Genomic DNA, 23306 nt, shown 5'->3' on the forward strand with positions numbered 1-23306 from the left:
TACCCTCAGTTTTACGATAATACACCCAAATGCCCTTAATGACTAATGACGTTAACCTTCATTAGTTATTAACCCTAATTTTTAGTTTTAAAACCTTAATTAACACCTAATCCTAACCCCTACATCTAACTACTAACCCTAACCCCTAAACCGTAACCACCTGACCACAACATTTCCCCACCTCCCACCACCCCAACAAGGCAACAACCCCCTGCCCCGTCAATTTCCCCACCCCCACCTATCCCTACCCCCACCCCCCACAGCCCACGCAGCCCCGAAGCCCTACCCTCGCAGCCGCAACCCCCCACCCTCTTAGTTGCCACCATCACAGCCCACGCAGCCGTGCAGCCCCCCTCCCCTCATCGGCGATGTAGTGTCTTCCTGTTCTCATCTTTGTCGTTCTTCGTCCCTGCAAGGCTGCTGGGGTGGGTGTTTTTCGTGGAAGTGAACAACCCAAAAGCGGAAATTAGCGGGGAGGGGGGGATTCGATAAGGGTGGGGAAGGGTATGGGAATTCGACAGGGTGGGGACGCTGCATGAGGGTCGACGAGGTTGGAGGGAGCTGCGGGAGGGTGGAAGAGCGGGAGATGTTGGAGTGGGGGTGATTGGAGGATGGGGGAAGGTTCTGTGAATTAGGGTTTAAATCAGATAATTAGGGTTAATGACTAACACTGATTAACACAGTTAGTCATTAAGTACATTTGGGTGTATTATGTTGAAACTGAGGGGCACCCCGTGTATTTCAAAACTGCGAGGGCACACGGTGAATTTTCGTGAAAACTCGGGAGTATTTGGTGAAAAAACCATAAAAACATTAATTAAACCTTTGACTTTAAAAATAGTCAACACTTTATGAAATTAATTATTTAAATACTAAAACACTTTTCAATATAATATAAATATATTTATAAAATTCATAAAATTGTGGGGGACTACAGTCTATACCTCTTAAAAGAAGTTTCATCTCGAAACTTGACGCAAAACCCTCACATTTTCAAAAAAAAATTATTCAAATTGGAAATACTTGTGTTACAACGTGTGCACACCTTACTAATTCTAAAACCATTTGTGGTACCTCATGAACACTTTTTTCGAAGCGTAGAATCAAGTTATTTCGCACCAACTAACATGGGCAACTTGTCAAGCAAAAAATGCATTAAAATACCATAAAATAAGGCAAAAAGTATAAAATTCTACTGCATTCAGCCTCCCTTAAAGAAAATGAGTTACGCCCTCTTAACTCACCTCAATGAATAACTCATGATAATTCTTCTTCTTCCATGCTTACTTGATAAGCACGAACACGACAAACTTTGTTCGACGGTCCACGATAACCCAAATAATATCATTGCCATTTCTCGTCTTTGGCAAAATAGTCACGAATAACATTTATATAAAATCTCATTTCCATCTAGGAACCTCTAAGGATTAAACCTTCCCCATTAGTTTCTTATGGTCAATCTTTACTTTCTGACATGTCAGACACTTTGACACGAACTTGGTGACTTCACGCTTCATATTTGGCCACTAATAAATCTCCTTCGGATCTTTCTACAACTTATCAACCCCATGGTGCACATAATATGGAGTATTATGCCCCTCTTCCATAAGCTTCCCCTTAAGCTCTTCACAGTTTTGTGGTATACACCATTTTCCTTTGATCCTCAAGCTTCCATCATCATGAACCTGAAAGTCAATTTTCTTGCCTTGATTCATCTTATCCTTAATCTTATCTAAGTGCTCGTCTACAACTTAACTCTCCTTAATCTCATCAAAAAAAATAACAACCCCAATGCTAAAGCATTCAATGTTGCTTCGACCTCCCCAGGATTCAAAATTTATACACTAAACCTTTATCTCAGTACAATTCTTCATGAACTACCAACACATTTACGCTATGACTCGACTTCCTATTCAAAGCATCGGTGACTAGGTTCGCCTTCCTCTCATGATACCTGATATCAAGGTCATAGTCCTTAATCAATTCTTACCATCTTCTCTACCTCATGTTGAGATCCTTCTATGTGAAACTATAATTTAGACTCTTATGATCATTAAGATCTTGCAAGTCGCTCCATACAGGTAATTAGTCATTCGACACATCCTTCGATGCAGGCCCCTCACTAATAACTTGAATCTTCACAGGGTCTAGAGAAACTGCGTCTTTAGATACATAATGTCCCAAAAATGTTTTTTTTTTCTCCACTCAGAACTCACACTTACAGAACTTGGCATACAATTAGTTCTTCCTAAGTGTCTCCAAAACTATTCTCAAATGTTTATCATGCTGTTTTTTTCAGTCTTTCAATAGATCAAAATATCATCAATGAACCCTACAACAAACTTATTCAAAAACTCATGGTATATTATATTCATCAAATCCATGAATATAGCAGGAGCATTGGTCAATCCAAACGACATAGTAGTAAATTAATAATGACCATAACACATCCTAAACACATTCGTAGGTATATCCTTATCAGCTACCTTCAATTGGTGATACCTCGAACGCAAAATAATCTTCGAGAACACACTTGCTCCATCAATTGATCGAATAGACCATCTACCCTTGGCAAAATGATTTTTATTCTTAATGGTCACATTGTTCAACTCCATATAGTCAATGCAGAATCTCATACTTCCATCTTTCTTCTTCAAAAATAACATCAGAGCTCCCCAAGGTGGCACACTAGGCCTAACATAACCTTTGTCCAACAATATGGATTCTGATTAGGTGTTAATTAAGGTTTATGAACTCCTTAGCCTTTTGCTTCCTCTTAAAGGTAGGGTAAAATTTTCCTCTTAAAGCAGAAGTAAAGGAGTCCCCAAAAAATACCTTCCATAGCATTAATTCTATTTCCATTTTCTTTTGATCATAAATCAGCCTCATCCTTCAAATACAACATATCCTGACCTACTTTCATCACCTCAGGACAATTCATAGCCCCAAAAATCTTATCGAACTCCCTAATCCAACTCTCTAAGAACGTCAGCTTTACTCTTAAAGAACGACAGCTTAATCTTAGCTAACCTTTCAAACATATCCCCCACATGATAAGGACACTTAGTACTTTCTTTAGTCAGTTTCTCAGCCAAAAGGCGAATAGAAGAGGCTAAAGTGGTATCGTTGTTCGTCATTCTACTTCGCAACCTAAATTTTAATGTAGGTCTACTTTAGGTTTCAATTCACAACTACTTGTAATTTACTATGAAGACATCAGTTCAATTTGATCATACAAGATAACATCAAAATAAAATTCTACGAAATTATAATAGCACTAAGTTTAATCACTATAAAACATAACAATCATACATTCGCTCATGTATAAATATTCCCATCAATAATCATATAAGGATCAAACGGAATCAATCATGATAATCAAATATAATATTTTGTATTCGCATACTAAATAAATTCGTACGCTACTCGAATAACTGAATAATTACTTTTATTCCTTAAACGATGTTAATAGTATTTTCCCAATCAAAAATAATAAACTTATTCCTCAACAAGATAAAGATGCTAAAAAAAGACATTTAAACTATTGTAGCTTAGCTACTTATTCAACTACTAGACTTAGAACATAAGTAATTATTCTATGGAGTAACATCATCATTCCTATCCTTTTTGTTCTTTGAATTTCTTTGGAGTAAACATTTCATATTCAAAATATTCAATGCCTTCAAATCTATTTGGGTTGAGGTCCATCCTCTTCCAACTCTGAATCAATATCACTGCTCAGATATATAAGATCTCATAGTAGCACTGTAAATGTTCTTTTGGTTTTCCCTCTAGCATAGTCAAACTCTTGAATTACCTCATCATCACTATCAGGGATTATGCCTACTTTTTAACAAGACACGTAACAAGGTCTAGAATGGTGTAGCTCTTACTTTCAGTCTCCACGTCATACTTATTATCACTAAGGATAATATGGTTGGAGTAGCTTCCTACTCGGGCACCTTCACTATCATCCATGCTTAAAGGTCCTTTTATAATTGAACATGACATTTATAATAAATAATACTCTCACTTAGTGTATACCACCAACAGTGAATAATACGGTTTTTTCACCAAGTAGCCCTGTAGTTTTTCAAAAACCACGGGGTACCCCTATTATTCCAAAAATGCACAAGGTGGGGTTGTTGTTGCTGCTGCCCTCATCTCTCTCTCACGATTGTCGATGTTGTGCTATCGTCAATGGGGTTGTGTTGCTCCTGTTATTGTCGGTGTTGATGTTGTGTCATTGGGGGAGGGGGGTGCTACATGGGAGGCTAGAGGGGGTGTTGTGGGGGTGGGGGAAGGGGGTGTTCTGGGGATACGGGGTTAGGGAGAGGAGGGGTTGTGGTGGGGTTAGGGTTTGAAGTTAGGGGGTAAGTTTAGTTTAGGGTTTTAGGTTACGTGATTAGGGTCAGGGTAGGGTTAGAAGTTAGGGTTTAGTTAGTTAATTAGGGCTAATCAAGATTTCATGAGGGTTAGAGGGGATAAATTAACCCTAATGACTAACAAATATTTGACACTTTTAGTCATTAAGGGCATTTCATACATTTTACCCCCAAAGTAAGGGTACTTAGTGCATTATTGAAATAGTGAGGGTACCCCATGAATTTTGAAAAACCACAGGGGTACCTGGTGAAAAACCGTAAAAAAGTTCATTGGCATGAAAGGCCAATAAAAACCTGAGCTCTAATATCACTTTGTAACACCCCAAAAATTCTTTGTTTTATAAGATACCTTTTTCCCACATAACCTACAGAATTAGGAAAGCATTATCGCCCATGTAATAACGCATCGGCTTATTTAGAATTTTGCAGCTGAAATAAATGCACAACTTTGAAAACATAAAAAACAAAGGAGTCAACCACAAAGTTAACTCCAAAACCAAACCATAGTCAAACCAAATTAAAAGTCAAACCACAACATAATAAACTGATATGCCATGTTTATATGGCATTCTTGACACTTTTTCACTACTTACTAATGGGATTTGACACAAGTTTTGTAATGATGTTGATCTTTTTCTCAACTATGTTGTAATTTGCTCTTTTGAATCATTTGAGCTCATTTGCGTTGGAGAAAGTTCAAGTTGGAAATTTAGCAAGTTAATGAAGCTCTTTGAAGAGTTATGATAGTGAAGCAAGGAAGTCAGATTCGTGCTTGTTGAACATTTTGGTATGATCAAGTCATTTTTTACCTTTTTGATGAGAAGTTGTACGAGTGATTATCGTGGTCGCGAGAGATTTCGCCGTGGGCACGACGAATTAATAAAGAAAATGCCGAGAGCTTCTCTGCGACCTCACTGCAGGCGCGGACCCCCTCCGCGGGCGTGGATCTTCACTCCGCGGTCGCAGAGACCCTGCTACGAGGAATCGACTTTTCGCTTTCCCCCTGTTTTTTTTTATTTAAAGAACATTTTCGTCTTTTGTTTTAGGCATCGTTTTTCACCTGTTTTGAGGAAAGAACAATTCAAATAAAAATTCACTACAACAAATCATCACTTGCGCCACGAATTAAGCCACAGGAAGTCAATATTTGTGGCAATTTTATATCTTGCCACGGGAAAAAGTAGTTTCAATTATAAACTAAAAAGACAACAAATTTTTATGCCACGGGTAAAGTTTGCTTTGTGGCAAACATACATTTACGCCACGAGTTATGCCACGGACAGTTATACACGTGGCAAGAAAACATATACACTACAAGTTTAGCCATGGAATAATATTTTCGTGGTAAAAACTCCTTAAAAAATATATTTTGCCACGGGTGTAGTATTTATGTCACGGGTTTACAAGGCGGGAGCGGCAGTACAGTCAAGCGGGAGGCGAAAACTTTTTAGAATTCTAAATTTCTAATACTCACCAAAGATGATTTAAAATATTACTTGTATCTTAAAAAAAAAAAATCACAGAGGGTTTCACTCTCCAAACCTGCGTGCAAAACAGAATTGAAAAGTAGCAACCACCGTCCGTCCGTCCTTCGCGATTCCACCACCCGCCCTTCGTTCTTCCAAGGACGACCTGCCTTAATTTCGCAACTCCATCACTCACCCTTCATCTTTCCGGGTCTGAATCAATTGCGTCTCAGTCGTGAATTAATTTCGTTCTTCACCTCTAGAGTAGCAACCACCGTCCCTCGCAACTCTATACGTTCTTCATCAATCCTTCGCACATGTATTCACCCTTCATCTTTCCGGGGCTGAATCAAGTGCGTCGCAATCGTCGGTATAATTTTATATTTTTGTGTTATATAATCAAGTGCGTCGCAATCGTCGCAATCAAGTCCTTCGCATCTGTATTCACCCTTCACCTGTATTCGTTCTTCACCTTTAGAGGTAATTCACCCTTCCTCTCTTTCTACATGGTGTTTTGCTTATTTAGGGATTTGTGTGTGTAATTTTATATTTTTGTGTTGTATGTAAAATATTCAACTATCTCAATTGTGCTTTCACTATATTTGAATTATGTCTCAGTTTTGTTTGATTTGTCGTTCTTTAAGCAATTGAATTACCTCTCTAGAATTTATCACCATCACACACAAACTTTTGGGTAGAATGAAAAAGATTTTTTTGACTAATGAATATGTTAATGTGATAGTCTTATAATTTTCCAGAAAAAGAACAAAATTTGCGAGATACGAACTGCAATTCTCCTTTTAAGAAAAAAAAGTCACATGAAAATATTGTATAGCCCATCCACAAGCAGGAATCTGCAATTCTCCGTGGGTAGTTACATGTCAGTCTTTATAAATACATTATCAATGCAATAGGCAGTGGAGTCAGGTCAGGTCACCGATGTATTTGATCTAAGAAGTGGAGGTTTGGTTGACCCGTTTGTCTTTTCTTTATCTAATTTGGAGATAAAAGGTAATTGAAGGTTTTGAGAGACTCATTGTAACACCCCCAAGTTACTCACTTTTAAATAAATAATTTAATAAATAATATTTGAGTAATTTATGAGTATTACCGCCACGTGACTAACACGCTTTCGGCAACCAACTACTAACTAACCAAAATAACTTGCAGCGGAAGACTTTTAACCAAAAATAATAATACTTCTTTATTAATAAAAGTAAATATTGTCTCAAAACTCAATATAAATAAAAACCCTAATCTAGGTGAAGATCCCTTCCTAGTATGCTCCCATGCACATCCAAAATTCACCTGTAAAACTGCTTACCAAAAAGGTAAACAGGGCAAAGCCAAATAGGAAAAAGGAAATACGCGTCAGTACAAACTGAGTATGAAATGTACTAGATAAGTAACACATTTGTTAGTTCATAACAATTTTTCATTTTGAAAACTCCATCACCAATAATTCAAGAATAACTCTTTAAGAATAAACTATTCTCAAACACTTAATAATAAGTCAAGAACAACATTTTAAGAACATACTCTTTCCAAACACATGAATAATAATTGAAGAATAACCTTTTAAGAACAAACTCTTTTGAAACACTTGAATAATAATTCAAGAATAAACTTTTAAGAACAAACTCTTTCCAAACACTTGAATAATAATTCAAGAATAACCTTTTAAGAACAAACTCTTTCCAAACAACTTGGATTAAAAATAATCCTGAAAACAATTCCTCTTCTTATCACCCCTTCTATTTTGCTAAGTGTGCACACCCCCAAGCTAGTCATCCCATCACGGAGCTATATCAAGGGGTAACTATAATTGCCAACAAGTGGACTTTGAATCTCTTGATATTAATCAAGCGGAAATAATAATAATATGACTTGTAAGTCATGAATAAACCTCCTTTCCTCATAAACAACTTTTTGAACATTCAAAGTTCATAAAAACAAATTAACCTTTCCTTGTAAAAATAATTTAATTTTCCGAAAAGGATAACAAAACTTCTATATAAAATGATTGATAAAATCATTCCTTCTTTTCACTTCCAAGAGTAAATAATAAAATATTGTAACCATTTCAAACCAAATTTCTAAACCAATCCAACCATAATAAACAACTTTATCATATAAACCACATTTTAAAAGATCTAGCTACATAAGCACCTTGATCTTGCACAAACAATACTAGTATCTTCACTTATTCTTATACTTGAGCTTTCTCATAGCCAACCAACAAGCAATCTACCACATGAACTTAATCATGAATTTAAACATGAATGATCTATCATGAGCATAATATTTTTGAGTAAGAATATGAAAATATTTTCTTAAACAAAAGAAAATTGAAACTTGAATAAGAAATATAAAACTAGAATACATAGGAAGAGAAAGAAGAACTTTGAAGTAAGAATTAAGATTCTTCAAAGTTTTTGTGTGGAAAAGATGCTAAAGGTGTGGGTATTTATAGGAGTAGAATAGTAGTACTTAATTTTCAAAATTAAAGAGTTTGTAACCTTCACCATAAATTAGGAAATTAAACCAAGATTTGTAACCTTCATCATAAATTTGGAAGTTATGACAAACCAAAACTCCCTCCAATCTCCATAAATCCCGTAGGAAAATATGGCCCAAAAAAAAAATTTTTTTTTTTTTTTTTTTGGTTTTCAAAATTTTTTTGACTAGGATTTAATACCAAAAGCTTAACAAATCCAATTTTGGCGCCATATCCCGCCAAAATAATTAAAAATCATGAAAATACTAAAATACCCTTTGTTTAAAATATTTATTTTAGAAAATAAATATAAAATAAATATTTAATTACGTAAATAAATACTAAAAAATATGGGGTATTACAGTCTACCCCCCTTAAAAGAAGTTTCGACCTCGAAACGTAAAACACAAAGTCATAATCACTTTCCAAAAACGGATTAAAATTCAAAATCGTAGTTTCTAACTCAAATGCTCATGTCTAAAATGCATATAATGACTTAAAAATATGCTCAAATGCAATAGCTATAGTAGAAACGCGAAACTCTATCGCATTCTACCCCCCTTAAAAGGAGTTACGACCCCGTAACTCGACAACTAACCTCGGAAAACAACGTCGGATATTTCTTGCGTATATTCGCTTCAGCTTCCTATTTTCCTTAGTATGATGGTTTGACCATAAAACTTTGACTAATCTTACATCCTAAGTCTGAGTACTTCTAACTTTACTATCAAGGATTCTTACAGGTCTTTCCTCGTAAGTCAAACTATCATTAATTCAATGGCCTCAGGTTGCAGCACATGAGACACATCCGAAATATACTTCCTTAACTAAGATATATGAAAAACATCATCGACTCGACTTAAAACATTTGGCAAATGCAACTTATATGCCACTTTTTCGAACTTCTTTAACACCTCATATGGCCCGATATACTTTGGACTTAACTTTCGCTTCTTCCCAAATCGCATCACCCCTTTCATTGGAGATATTTTCAACAATACCTTCTCCCCAACCTGAAACTCTTCATCCCTTCGCTTCAAATCAGCATAACTCTTAAAACCTTGATCTTTTCTTGAATCACTTTCACCTCTTTCGCCGTCTCTTTGAGTAATTCGGGTCCAAGCACCACAGTTTCACTAATATCATTCCAGCTGTCTGGACTTCTACACTTTCGACCATATAAAGCCTCAAACGGAGCCATACCAATACTTGCATGATGACTGTTGTTGTAGGAAAATTCTATTGAATCCAAGAAATCCTTCCACGAACCCTGATACTCCATAACACAAGATCGCAATATATCTTCTAAAGTCTGAATTGTTCATTATGTTTGCGCATCTGTAGCCGATGAAAAGTTGTACTCAATTAACAAATTATACCCAAAGCCTTCTACAAACTCTACCAAAAGTTGGACAAGAACCGTGAATCACGATCGAAAACAATGTCCTTAGGCACACAATGATATTTCACCACCCACTTCACATATGCTTTAGCCAATTGATCCATCGACCAAGTATTCTTCATAGGTATAAAGTTGCAGATTTAGTTAAACGATCTACCACTACCCAAATTGTATCATTTCCAGCCTTAGTCCTTGGTAATGCACACAAAAAAATCCATTGATATAGAATCCATTTCCAACATCGAATATCCAGAGCTGAACCTTCCCTTGCGCCTCTTGTGCTCAAACTTGACCTTTTGCATATGAGACACTTAGCCACGAACTCTGCTACCTTCGCTTCATGTTTGGCCACCAGACATTTGCTTCATGTCCTTATACAACTTATCACCACCTGGGTGTACTGAATAAGGTGAGCTATGAGCTTCTTCCATTAATTTCCGCTTCAACTCATCTCTATATTTGGTATACACCACTTTCCTTTGAACCGAATACTTCCATCATAGGCTATTCGGAAATTCGATACCTGACTATCCTGGATCTTCTCTCGAATCTTTTCTAACTTTTCATCCTTTGATTGACCTTCCCTAATCTCATCATAGATTGAGGGTTGAATCGACAAAGAACCCAATATTCTTCAACACCTCCTTCTTCTACACTCCAATGACATTTTCTAGAAACTCGACACATAACTGACTTGGCAACACTATTGCATTAACTGAATGACTCGACTTTCGACTTAATGCATCAGCAACAACATTAGCTTTCCCTTCATGATACTGGATCTCTAGATCATTATACTTGATCAACTCCAACCACCTCCTCTGCCTCATGTTCAACTCCTTCTGAGTGAGAATATACTTTAAGCTCTTATGATCCGTGTACAACTTACACGTTGCCCCATACAAGTAGTTCGCTATAACTTCAAAGCAAACACTATTACAACTAATTCAAGATCATAGGTTGGATAATTCACAATATGGTTTTAACTGCCTAAAAGCATAAGCAATGACCTTCCGGTTCTGCATCAATACACACCCTAACAAAATTTCGAAGCATCACTATAAACATCATACTGCTGACTTTCATCAGGTAGAGCCAAAACAGGTGTTGTAGTCAACCTTTCCTTCAACACCAAAAAAAAAAAACTCCCTCACACTCTGGATTCCTAACAAACTTACATTCTTTCTTCATCAGGCTAGTCATTGGTCTCGATATATTCGAGAAATCCTTTACAAATCTTCAATAGTAACCAGCTAACCCAAGGAAACTCCTTATATCACACACTGTCTTTGGTATTGGCCACTCGCGCACCGCTTGAATCTTAGCAGGATCCACTAAAACTCCTTCCTTTGAGATAACATGTCCTAAAAATGCAACCTTATCCAACCAAAAACTCACACTTAGAGAGCTTGGCGTACAACTTATACTCTCTTAGAGTGGAAAAACTTTCCTCAAATGCAGCTCATGACTGCTCTTCCTTCGAATATATCAAAATATCATCTATAAACACAACCACATATTTATCCAAGTATGGCCTGAAAATCCTATGCATCAAATCCATGAACATTGCAGGTGCGTTATTCAGACCAAATGGCATCACTGTGAACTCATAGTGACCATGATGCGTCCTAAATGCAGTCTTAGAAATATCACCCTCAGCAATCCTCAATTGGTGATAACCTAACCTCAAATCTATCTTCGAGAAAATCCCCACTCCTTTCAACTGATCAAATAAATCATCTATTCTCGGAAGTGGATACTTATTCTTGATCGTCACATTGTTCAACTCCCGATAATCAATGCACAACCTCAAACTACCATCCTTCTTTTTCACAAACAATACAGGTGCATCCCAAGGAGACGAACTAGGTCTTATATACCCTTTTTCCAATAACTCCTCCAACTGAACTTTTAACTCTTTCATCTCAGCTGGAGCCATTCTATAGGAGCCTTTGAAATAGGTCCGGTTCCTGGCATCAAGTCTAGATGAACTCAAGATCCCTAACCGGTGGCACACCCGGTATCTCTTCAGGAAACACATCAAAAAACTCAGATACGACTGGGATCTCCCTATTCTCATCTTCCTTTTCAATCCTCTGAACTCCACATAAGAATAACGGACACCCCTTCTTCACATAAGATTGAATTCTCATCGCAGACATTATCTTCTCTCCTTCTCCTTCCCAAGCTTCCTATAAGTCACCCTTTCTTTCTTGGGACCGACTAAGGACACTTCTGGCCTCACAATCAATCTGAGCCTTAATCTTCCCAACCAATCTCATCCCCAAAACTACATCGAGGTCTGACAAGCAAACTCAACTAAGTCGGATGAAAAGTTCACCCAAACTATCACTAAAAGTACTTGACTATGCAAACTAGTACAATTAAACATCTTTCCTGATAGCAATGCAATTTCTAATGAAATAGACACTAGACTGCTTAACTGGAGCTTTTCTACTAAAGTGCTAGAAATAAATAAATGAGATGCTCCTGAATCAAATAACACTTTGAGACAAGGAATTAATGAAAAAGGTTCCAACTACTACCTCAGAAACATTCTGAGCCTCACGGCGGTTCATGACAAAAACTCTATCTTTAGACTAATTCCTCATCTCTGGTTTAATCACCAGCATTGGAGGAAGCTAACTTCTGTTGATCATTCTGAGGGGCCTTATTACTCGGGTCAGGTTTGACTGCAGGTTTTCCACCAGCTTTTCTAAAGCACTCATACTCACGGTGCCCCAATTTGACAATAATGGTGTCACAGAGTTGCTTGACAATCTTTTCAGGGTAGTTTTCACACCTTCTTGAGAAAAAGGTTCGCTCACTTTCTTCCATTCCTTGGCTCCCTTAGGCTTCGACTAGTATATATTGTCTTTTTCAGTTTTGTGAAATCCACTTAGGCTTAGGCTTTTATCTTCAATTTGTTGGTTCCCATTGTTGTTATGCATCCTCTTTTCTCCAAGAAGGTCCTTCAAGCTCTCTTACTTTAATCCCATAAAAGTGAGCAGCTCTACCATAAATTTCATCAAGAGTTTCAAAGTTACTCCTCCCAACTTTCTTTGGAGGGTTAAGGTCAACCCTTTTGGGCCTTCAAAGTCTCAAATGGTACTATCTCAGGCGCAAACCTCATTAACTCCAAAAATTTGCTATAATACTCATTAATAGACATAGTGCCCATCCTCATATTATTGAACTCCATAGCCTTTTGCTTCCTTAAGTACGAAGGATAAAACTTAGTCCTCAAGGCTCTTTAAACTCGTTCCACCTAAAGTTTGGATCCTCTAAAAGATCATCTTTCCTTTGTTTCCACCATAGGTCTGTCGCATCTCTCAAATAATAAACATCATTATTAATCCCTAAGGTTTTCAGGGTACACTATAGCATCAAAAAAAGCTTATTGAATTCTCTGATGTAGTTTTCTAAGCTAGCTGGGTCCTCTTTCCCATGGTAAGTCAGAGGTTTGACAGCTGCTACCCTCTTAAAGACCTCACGAAAACTTTTCACTCTACTTGATTTCTTGATTAACTATCACTTGATTTCAGATATCTTTGCTAGCCTTAGCTTCTAACCATAAAACTTATACTTTCTCCTTCTTTCTGCCATTCTCTAGATATAGGGTGTTTGAGGATAAATCTCAACTAACATTCATAAATAGTTGTGTAACTACCAAAAAAATTAATAAATAAATGCCGGTATAACTAGTTCAAAACATAGCAATCACATATTTCATATATCAGGCCAAATATGAAGCCTTATTTTAACAATACTAGAATATTTGAGCATATCAAAATATTCTTAAGACAACTAAGTGTTCATGACCAAAACAAAACTATATATGTCTAGGTTACTGAAGACTTCCTCTGGTACGTATCTGTCTTAATAACATTCTCCATCATCAATGGCCATATAATCAGACTGGCCTGAGTATTTTCGAGAGGTAAAAAAAATACACATAGTACTACTATTTGCTCGCCAATGCAGCATGACTCTTGCTTATCCCATACATAGGGAATAACATAAACTTTTTCCTCATTCCAACAAATCATATAAAAGCAAAAAGAATTGAAATATTACAAGAAATCATAAAAGTAATACTAATATATGTAACTAAAAAAATATGTCAAATTTGTACTAAATGCACCACTATGGCTTAAAATATTTATTTCAAAAATTTTAAAGTGTACTTGATTTCAAGATATAGAATAGCCAAGGTGATTATAGCTCCCAGGTAAGGAAGTTACCCACAGCGTCGGGGAGAGCCTTCCTAATCCTAGACAGAGCTTGTCACCCCAACATATCTACACCTTCTCTTCACAAATAAATTATAAATAATAATAAATAAATAATATATATCTTTTTGTCGTACTAGCAAGATGCATCTATACAAATCGTCAAAAAGAAAACAATTAACTTAACAAAAACAATTTAGAATGCAAATGCGAAACTCTATATGCCCATCTTATGTCTACCCATCAATTTTAATATTCAACTTTTTCTTTTCAAGACCTGAAAAACTGATACCACTTTGTAACACCCCCAAATTACTCACTTTTAAATAAATAATTTAATAAATAATATTTGAGTAATTTAGGAGTATTACCGCCACGTGACTAACACGCTTTCGGCAACCAACTACTAACTAACCAAAATAACTTGCAGCGGAAGCCTTAACCAAAAATAATAATACTTCTTTATTAATAAAAGTAAATATTGTCTCAAACTCAAATAAATAAAACCTAATCTAGGTGAAGATCCCTTCCTAGTATGCTCCCATGCACATCCAAAATTCACCTGCAAAAGTGCTTACCGAAAAGGTAAATAGGGCAAAGCCAAATAGGAAAAAGGAAATACGCGTCAGTATAAAATAGAGTAGATCAGAAAATGTACCAGATATGTAACACATTTGTTAGTTCATAACAATTTTTATTTGAAAACTCCATCACCAATAATTCAAGAATAACTCTTTACGAATAAACTATTTTCAAACACTTAATAATAATTGAAGATAACATTTTAAGAACAAACTCTTTCCAAACACTTGAATAATAATTCAAGAAAACCTTTTAAGAACAAACTCTTTAAACACTTGAATAATAATTCAAGAATAACTTTTAAGAACAAACTCTTTCCAAACACTTGATAATAATCAAAATAACTTAAGAACAACTCTCAAAAATTGATTAACTATGAAACATTCCTCTTCTTATCCCCCTTCTATTTTGCTAAGTGTGCACACCCCCAAGCTAGTCATCCCATCACGGAGCTATATCAAGGGGTAACTATAATTGCCAACAAGTGGACTTTGAATCTCTTGATATTAATCAAGCGGAAATAATAATAATATGACTTGTAAGTCATGTTAAAACCTCATTTCCTCATAAACAACTTTTTGAACATTCAAAGTTCATAAAAACCAATCAACCTTTCCTTGTAAAAATAATTTAATTTTCCAAAAAGGATAACAAAACTTCTATATAAAAATGATTGATAAAATCATTCCTTCTTTTACTTTCAAGAGTGAATAATAAATATTGTAACCATTTAAACCAAATTTCTAAACCAATCCAACCATAAATCAATAAACAACTTTATCATATAAACACATTTTAAAAGATCTAGCTACATAACGTACCTTGATCTTGCACAAACTAATACTAGTATCTTCACTTATTCTTATACTTGAGCTTTCTCATAGCCAACCAACAAGCAATCTACCACATGAACTTAATCATGAATTTAAACATGAATGACTATCATGAGCATAATATTTTTGAGTAAGAAATATGAAAATATTTTTCTTAAACAAAAGAAAATTGAAACTTGAATAAGAAATATAAAACTAGAATACATAGGAAGAGAAAGAAGAACTTTGAAGTAAAGAATTATAGATTCTTCAAAGTTTTTGTGTGGAAAAGATGGCTTAAGGTGTGGGGTATTTATAGGAGTAGAATAGTAGTACTTAATTTTCAAAATTAAAGAGTTTGTAACCTTCACCATAAATTAGGAGATTAAACCAAGATTTGTAACCTTCATAAATTTGGAAGTTATGAAAACAAACTCCTCCAATCTCTAAATCCCGTAGGAAATATGGCCCAAAAAAAAATTTTTTTTTTTTTTTTTTTGGTTTTCAAATTTTTTGACTAGGATTTAATACCAAAAGCTTAACAAATCCAATTTTGGCGCCATATTCCCGCCAAAATAATTAAAATCATGAAAATACTAAAATACCCTTTGCTTAAATATTTATTTTAGAAAATAAATATAAAATAAATATTTAATTACGTAAATAAATACTAAAAAATATGGGGTATTATACTCATGGATATCTTCAAAGAGAGGGTAACGCAGAAAATATGGTCTTAAGAAACCAGCATTTTGTTCTTAATTTGTTGTTTGTTGTCAATAATTTTTATATAATTTTTGTTACCTAAGGCTATGAACAAGCCAGCAATTTGTTTATCTTTTTTCAACTTTTAACTTTTTGCTAGTATAAGTTTAGACTAAAATGGAGTTATTATTGTTTCTTAATTTGTTTTATTTTTTGATCTATTGTAGTTATATATCTTTTTTCCGATGGATAACTCCGATATTTTACAAAAGAGGTTAGATTGGATGGGATGTGATGATAGAACAAGTGATCTATATATAAATGGGGTTAATGACTTTCTTGATTTTTCTTTTGGTATATTGGCTATACATAGTGAAATAGAGAAGAAGAGATTAAGGTACCTTGCCTTGTAACCGTTGTAAAAAAGACACAAGACAAAGGAAGAAATCTATAGCGATTTGTTACTAAATGGAATTGTTCGAGGATATGTTCGTTGGATATATCATGGTGAATATAAACCCCAATAAAAGAAGTAAAATTGATTTAGGAGATGACAACAACAATGATATTTTGAGGATGATTTATGAAAAAAGTGGGCCTGCCTTATTCAACGATGATTTAGATGAGAACTTTAATGATGAACAACAATTTTCTGAGCCAATCAATGATGAATACAATAAAGATTCAAAGGAGGCAAGAATTTTTGACAATTTAATGAGAGATGCTGAACAAGCTTTATACCCTGGATGTGAGAAATTCTCAAAATTGTCATTTATTTTAAAGTTGTTCCAAATTAAGTGTATGGATGGAATGACTAATAAAGCTTTCACTAGTATGCTTAAAATGTACAAGGATGTTTTACCTGAAGGTGCACATGTGCCATTAAATTATTATGAAGCACGAAAGATGATTACTGATTTGGGCTTTGATTATGAGAAGATAGAAGCATGTGAAAATGATTGCATGCTTTTTTGGAAAGATGATGCTAGCCTTGAAAATTGTAGAATATGTGATACAAAGCGTAATAGAGCTTCTCCGAAAATACTACGTTATTTTCCACTAAAACCAAGGTTACAGAAGTTGTTTATGTCATCTAAAACAGCGAATGACATGAGATGGCATTTTGAAATTAGAGTTGAAGAAGATGGAGTCCTTAAACATCCAGCAGACGGTAAATGTTGGAAGCAATTTGATGAGAATCATCGTTCTTTTTCTGCAGATTGTCGAAATGTAAGGTTAGGTTTAGCAAGTGATGGGTTTAATCCTTTTGGCGGACTAAGGAGTGATTACAGTATTTGGCCTGTAGTAGTTGTGGTGTATAATCTTCCGCCAAGGATGTGTATGAAGCAACCTTACACTATACTATCTTTATTGATTCCAGGAAAAAGTGGGCCCGGAAATAATCTTGATGTATACTTGCAACCATTAATTAAGGAGTTGAAGGATTTGTGGGATTATGGGGAGAGGACTTATGATGCATCAAAAAATGAATATTTTCAGATGCATACCGCGTTATTATGGACCATTAACGACTTTCCTGCTTATGCAAACTTGTCAGGATGGTCTACCAAGGGTTATAAGGCATGTCCATGTTGTTTGAGTGAAACTTCTTCTATGCGGCTCCCTAATAATAAAAAATGTTGTTATATGGACTATCGTCGCTTCCTGCCTACTGACCATAAATGGAGAGATAGTAAATCTTTTAATGGGAAAGTAGAAAGAAGAGGCCCTCCTAGACAGTTGTCTGGTGATGAAATTTTGGTTGAGGTAAGTGGCCTTGATGGCATGAAATTTGGAAAATCTGTAACACTTCCAAAGAGAAATGATAATTGGAAGAAGAAAAGTATTTTTTTTGAATTGCCATATTGGAGTACACTTTTACTTCGTCACAACCTTGATGTCATGCATATTGAAAAAAATGTGTGCGATAATATTCTTTGTACATTGCTTGATATTGAGGGGATGTCAAAGGATACCTTAAAGGCTAGACATGATTTGAAGTGTGTTAATGTGATGAAGCATCTTGCTCCTAAGTTGGTCAATGACAAATGGCACATTCCTCCGGCACCTTACACATTGTCTAAGACTCAGAAGCAAAAGTTGTGTAAGTTTTTGGAGGACATCAAAGTTCCAGATGGATATTCGTCTAATATCTCAAAGTGCATAAATCTTGAAAAGCGTAAGATATCAGGTCTTAAATCCCATGATTGTCATGTGCTTATGGAACAATTATTGCCACTTGCAATCCGTGGGGTATCATCTGCCAAAGTATATGGGGTGATAGTTAATTAAGCACATTTTTCAAGGATCTGTGTTCTAAGTCGTTGAAGCTAAAAGACTTGGACAATATTGAACGTGAAATTGTTGTTACACTGTGTGAGATGGAAAAAATTTTCCTTCCGTCTTTTTTTGATGTGATGGTGCATTTGTGTGTTCACCTCGCAGCAGAGGCAAAATTAGGGGGACCAATACAATATAGATGGATGTACCCAATTGAAAGGTATTCCCTTTATATATAGGAAAGTGATGGTTTATTTATATATTTTTGGTATATTTATAATTTATATGCTGATTTGGTAGGCTTTTGCACAAATTCAAATGTTATGTTCGAAACAAAAATCGACCAGAAGGTTCCATCGCAGAAGGCTATATTATTGAGGAGTGCATGCTTTTTTGTTCAAAATATCTATATGACATTGAAACAAGATTCAACCAACAAGAAAGGAACGATGATGGAAAAAATGATAATTATCAAGGTCTATCAATATTTGCACCATTAGGTATCCCTTTAGGAAAGGGTAAGTGTATATCGCATACACAAGAGGAGTTAGCCCAAGCTCGAGAGTATGTGCTTAACAACTGTGATTAAGCGCAAACTTATGTTGAGTATGATACTGATCTGTCTTTATTCATTTTTTTTTACAAAAAAAATCAAAAGCATCGTAGTTTTTGTTCCTTTTACATACATATAACAAAAAATTCTTTTCTTTTCAAAGTGAATTTAAAGGACTGTTCGACATGGATTTGGTAGAATGGTTTCGTGATCGGGTATGACAATATTTTAAGCTACTTTATTTTTCTTCATTATACATTATCATGGACTATGACAAAACCTTATTGATTTGAACTTATTAGGTCATGGAACTACCTTTTGAAGCCGATGATCAAGTAGTGAAAGATTTGAGAACTCTAGCTTTAGGACCTTTGAGAGGTGTCAAATGTTTCAATGGATATATTGCAAATGGTTTTAGATTTCATACAAGGGATACAGAAAAGAAGAGGGTGAATCAAAATAGCGGGGTCATGGTCAATGGTACTAATGGATCTAAAGAAGTTGATTATTATGGGATTCTTACTAAAATAATTGAGCTTCAATATTTGGATGGAAAACGTGTGGTTTTGTTTCGTTGTGATTGGTGGGACGTCCACAAGATTGGTAGAAGTATCAAAATTGATAATCATGGCTTTGTTAGTGTTAACACTCGTTTTCAGTTGCGTACCAAAGAACCATTTGTGCTTATGTCCCAAGCTCAACAAGTCTTTTATGTTAGTGATGGATTTGATCCCAATTGGCTTGTTGTTATCAAGACTCATCCAAGGCATCATTATAACGTTCTAGAAAAAGAAATTGTTTAAGAGGAGGATGCATTACAACAAAATGAACCAAGATCATCTCAAGGTGCAACTCCATCACCAAGTGATGTGGCAGATATAGAGAACATAGATTATGCGCTCCTTGAAGCAAGAAGTGATATCGGTGATATGATTGTAGATGCTAACGATGCAAATCTACCGAACGATTTTGATGGGAATGAAGATGATGATGATTTTGACGATGAAACTGAGAGTGAGGGTGATAGTGATAGTGACCAAGAGAGTGATGATGACTATGACATTGCTTGATTTATATTTATACGTCTTTTTTTCTCTTACATACTTGGAAAATGAATTAATATTATTATGAAATTTTGATTAGTAACCAATGTTACTAAATTGGTTAATTTACCATCTGTTTTGCATGTTACCTTTTATATAGGATTTATTATTCTGCATAATTTGTCTATGGAAATTGTTTTAGAATGACAATAGGTGGAGGGCAGACCAACATGAAGCATGCTAATATGAAACTGAATGAGTATGAGCAAAAGAGACTTATGAGAATTCAAGACAATAAGTCTATGATGGAATCCTTGGGTATTAAACGAATTGCCTCCTCTTTGACAAGTTAGGTTGATAGTACAAAAGAGAAGAGGAGAAAAGGGAAGTGCAAAGATCTTATTGATGATGATGATGATGATAAGGAGTATGTTCCCCCTGATGATTCTATGGATGATCAACTTGAGAAAGAAGCTACACTTATGGTTTCAAAAAAGGTATTTACATAGAATACTAATTGATATGTCTTATAGAAATGTCATTTGTTTATATTATTTGTTTATATTATTATTTTCAGACTAAGAATCCTGATATTAGAAAAGAGCGTAAAAAAGGTAATTTCATTCCGCCAATGTCAATGTCCAAGTTTCTCATAATGAATAAGAATCAACGACAAGCAGCTGTGGGAAGTGAAACATACAAATCGTTGTCATCGGCTTTAGAAATCGTGCAAAGAGGTCAATCTTCTTTACTTAGAATAATATATCTATTTATTGCATTGATATGAATTTTATATGTATGTGGAATACAAGTAAATTTTTGTCATAAATGCAGCCTTTAGTAGTCAAGAACAACTGGATGAAGATCAAGAAAATGTTGATTTAGATGAAGGTATAAATTATTTTTAGTTAATATCATAAGCATAACCTATATACATCTTAATTCTTCCCCCCTTTATGGTGTAGATATACCACATCAGAACGCGGATAAATCTATTGGCACTAATGAAGATATTGAAATGGATGAAGGTATAAGATTTTACATATATTAGTCCATCATAACATACTATTTTTGTTTTTTTATATCTTTTTCATGTAAGCTTATGTAACTCTAAGTGACATAGATATCTTTTTCCTCTATCAAATTAATAGGAAATCAAGATCTAAATGTTGGTGATAATATAGGAACAAATTTTGACCAAGTTGGACCAATTGGAAATGAAATTGACTTGGATGATGCATCTCCTAATCAATTTGATGATGGTGATTCACATAGCAGAGCCCTTGTGAATATCGAAGGGCAAAGTAATGCTGGTAGGAGTTATTAGTCCTTGGTCATGGTAATAGAGTTTTTTAATTATTGAAACCCCAACCTGATATTTTAATTCATATAGGGAACATTAGTGTTGTTTTTATCTTCTATTTATTTATAATAATCAATAGTATGTTTTGTTGCATATTTTTGGACATCATTAATGTCACTAGCTACAGTTAGCAATCATTTTCTTTAAGGTTGACTTGCTTACATGGTTCTGCAACATATGCTTATTTTATTGGAACATTTTCGGTGCTATTCGAAAAAAGAGGAACTGTATATTGTAGAAAGCTTACGTCATTACCTCCCGGGGAGAAAATTAATGTGGACTTTGATGATGACGGCAATCCAATCGGTCCTCATTCCTCATTATTTGCTTTTTTTATTGGTGAACAAGTACGAAATCGTTCCGTTTGTCCTGTACAAGTCAAAGTTTGGGAAGAATTCAAACCTGAAACATTAGACCATTTGTGGACTTGTATTCAGGTATTATATTATATATATATATATATATATATATTAATAATACTTGTGTATATTTATATATCATTCATCCTATTATGTCACTTGCCTGCTAATTGATATGATTTATTAATTTTGTTTGAAATGAAGGAAAAATGCTCATTTGATGATCTGGAGTTCAGGAAAGTATTTGTCATGAAACATGCAAGGCGTTTTTTTAGAGATAGTAGGCACAAATTGAAGAAAAAATACTTTGATGATCCGAAGCTCAAAACAAAAGAGCAACGTTTGAAAAATAAGCCTCCAGACATGAACAAAGCAGATTGGAAATACTTAGTTGAGCATTGGAGTGATCCTAATTTTAAGGTATTCAAATTTAATTGATCATATGTATGCATAAATACACTTTGTTAATGTGCTTAATTGTTTACCTTTAGGAGAAGAGTCAAAAAGCAAGTAAGAGTAGGTCATGTCAGAAAATGCCTCACTACAATGGTACTAAGAGTTATGCTCGCTTGAAAGAAGAAATTGTAAGTAACTCACATTGATGAGTAAATGATTGTCCTTTTACAACAAATTAATTTAATGGGTTGTAAATTTGTAATTGTAGAGGAAGAAAAATGGAGGGAAATGTACGCGATTGGATGTGATGGCTGAATCCCGTACGAGAAAATCACAAAAGCCCGTGAATGAGGTGACTTTAGCCCATAATATAGATCATGCAGTAGTAAGTACATATACTTTGAGCGATTTTGTATGTGTTTATTTTTAATACTAGAAAAATTCTTATTGGTACCATCCAACTCATTTATTTTTTCATGTAGGATGAGATGAAAAAATTAAAAGAGCAAAGAGAAGAAGGACTAATTGAAAAAACCGATGAACAAATTTTTCAAGATGTACTTGGGAAAGATACTCATGGATACTTACGTGCTTATGGACCTGGTAAAAGTATCACAAAACATTTTCAAGTGAAGCCTTCACAATTGGATCTTGCCCAAGAGGTTGTTGAAGTTAAGAAAACAGCTGAGCAAGCAGTTCTGGAGGCTAAAAAAGAAGCACAAGAAGCTAGAAAAGATGCTGAGTGTGCAAGGAAAGAAGCAGAAGCAGTTAGGAATGAGGTTGATGCAAAAATTACAGCAAATAATGAGGTTTGGGAGAAAAGGCTCAAGAAAATGATTGAACTTTTTGGGCTAGATTCTACTGTCGACAACAATTCACATAGTGCCAACTGAAAAACATAAAGTAAGTATATTTTTATTTAACTTATTCTTCTCTCACATTCGAACATATTATATCAGTTGACTATACCAAGCATGAAAATACCTGTTCAACAGCTTTCTCCAGATAATAAAATGCTTGCTGAGATGATTGAACATAGTCATTCTGCCAAAACAAAGTAAAGAATACTATATATAAGAATTTTCTTTATTTGAGCGAATCAATTTCAAAGTTAAGATGTCTATATGAATCCAAACTTTGCAGCAATCAACAGGGACCGCGCTTAAACTGATGTCCATAAGCATTTACATTACAATATCACCACTTTCGACCTATACTAAGAAAATCATAA

The 23306-nt window shown here is 34.9% G+C and overlaps 1 protein-coding gene across 1 annotated transcript; it reads left to right on the forward strand.

Annotated features, from left to right (window-relative positions):
• Nucleotides 1–16549: 16549 nt before the first annotated feature.
• LOC125495610 (uncharacterized) lies at nt 16550–18373 on the forward strand. Its single transcript, XM_048640378.2, has one exon. The coding sequence runs from the start codon at nt 16550–16552 to the stop codon at nt 18371–18373; it is 1824 nt and encodes a 607-aa protein (XP_048496335.2).
• The last annotated feature ends 4933 nt before the right edge of the window (nt 18374–23306 follow it).

This window comes from Beta vulgaris, chromosome 3 (genome assembly GCF_026745355.1).
Source record: "Beta vulgaris subsp. vulgaris cultivar EL10 chromosome 3, EL10.2, whole genome shotgun sequence".
NCBI classification, from domain to species: Eukaryota; Viridiplantae; Streptophyta; class Magnoliopsida; order Caryophyllales; family Amaranthaceae; genus Beta; species Beta vulgaris.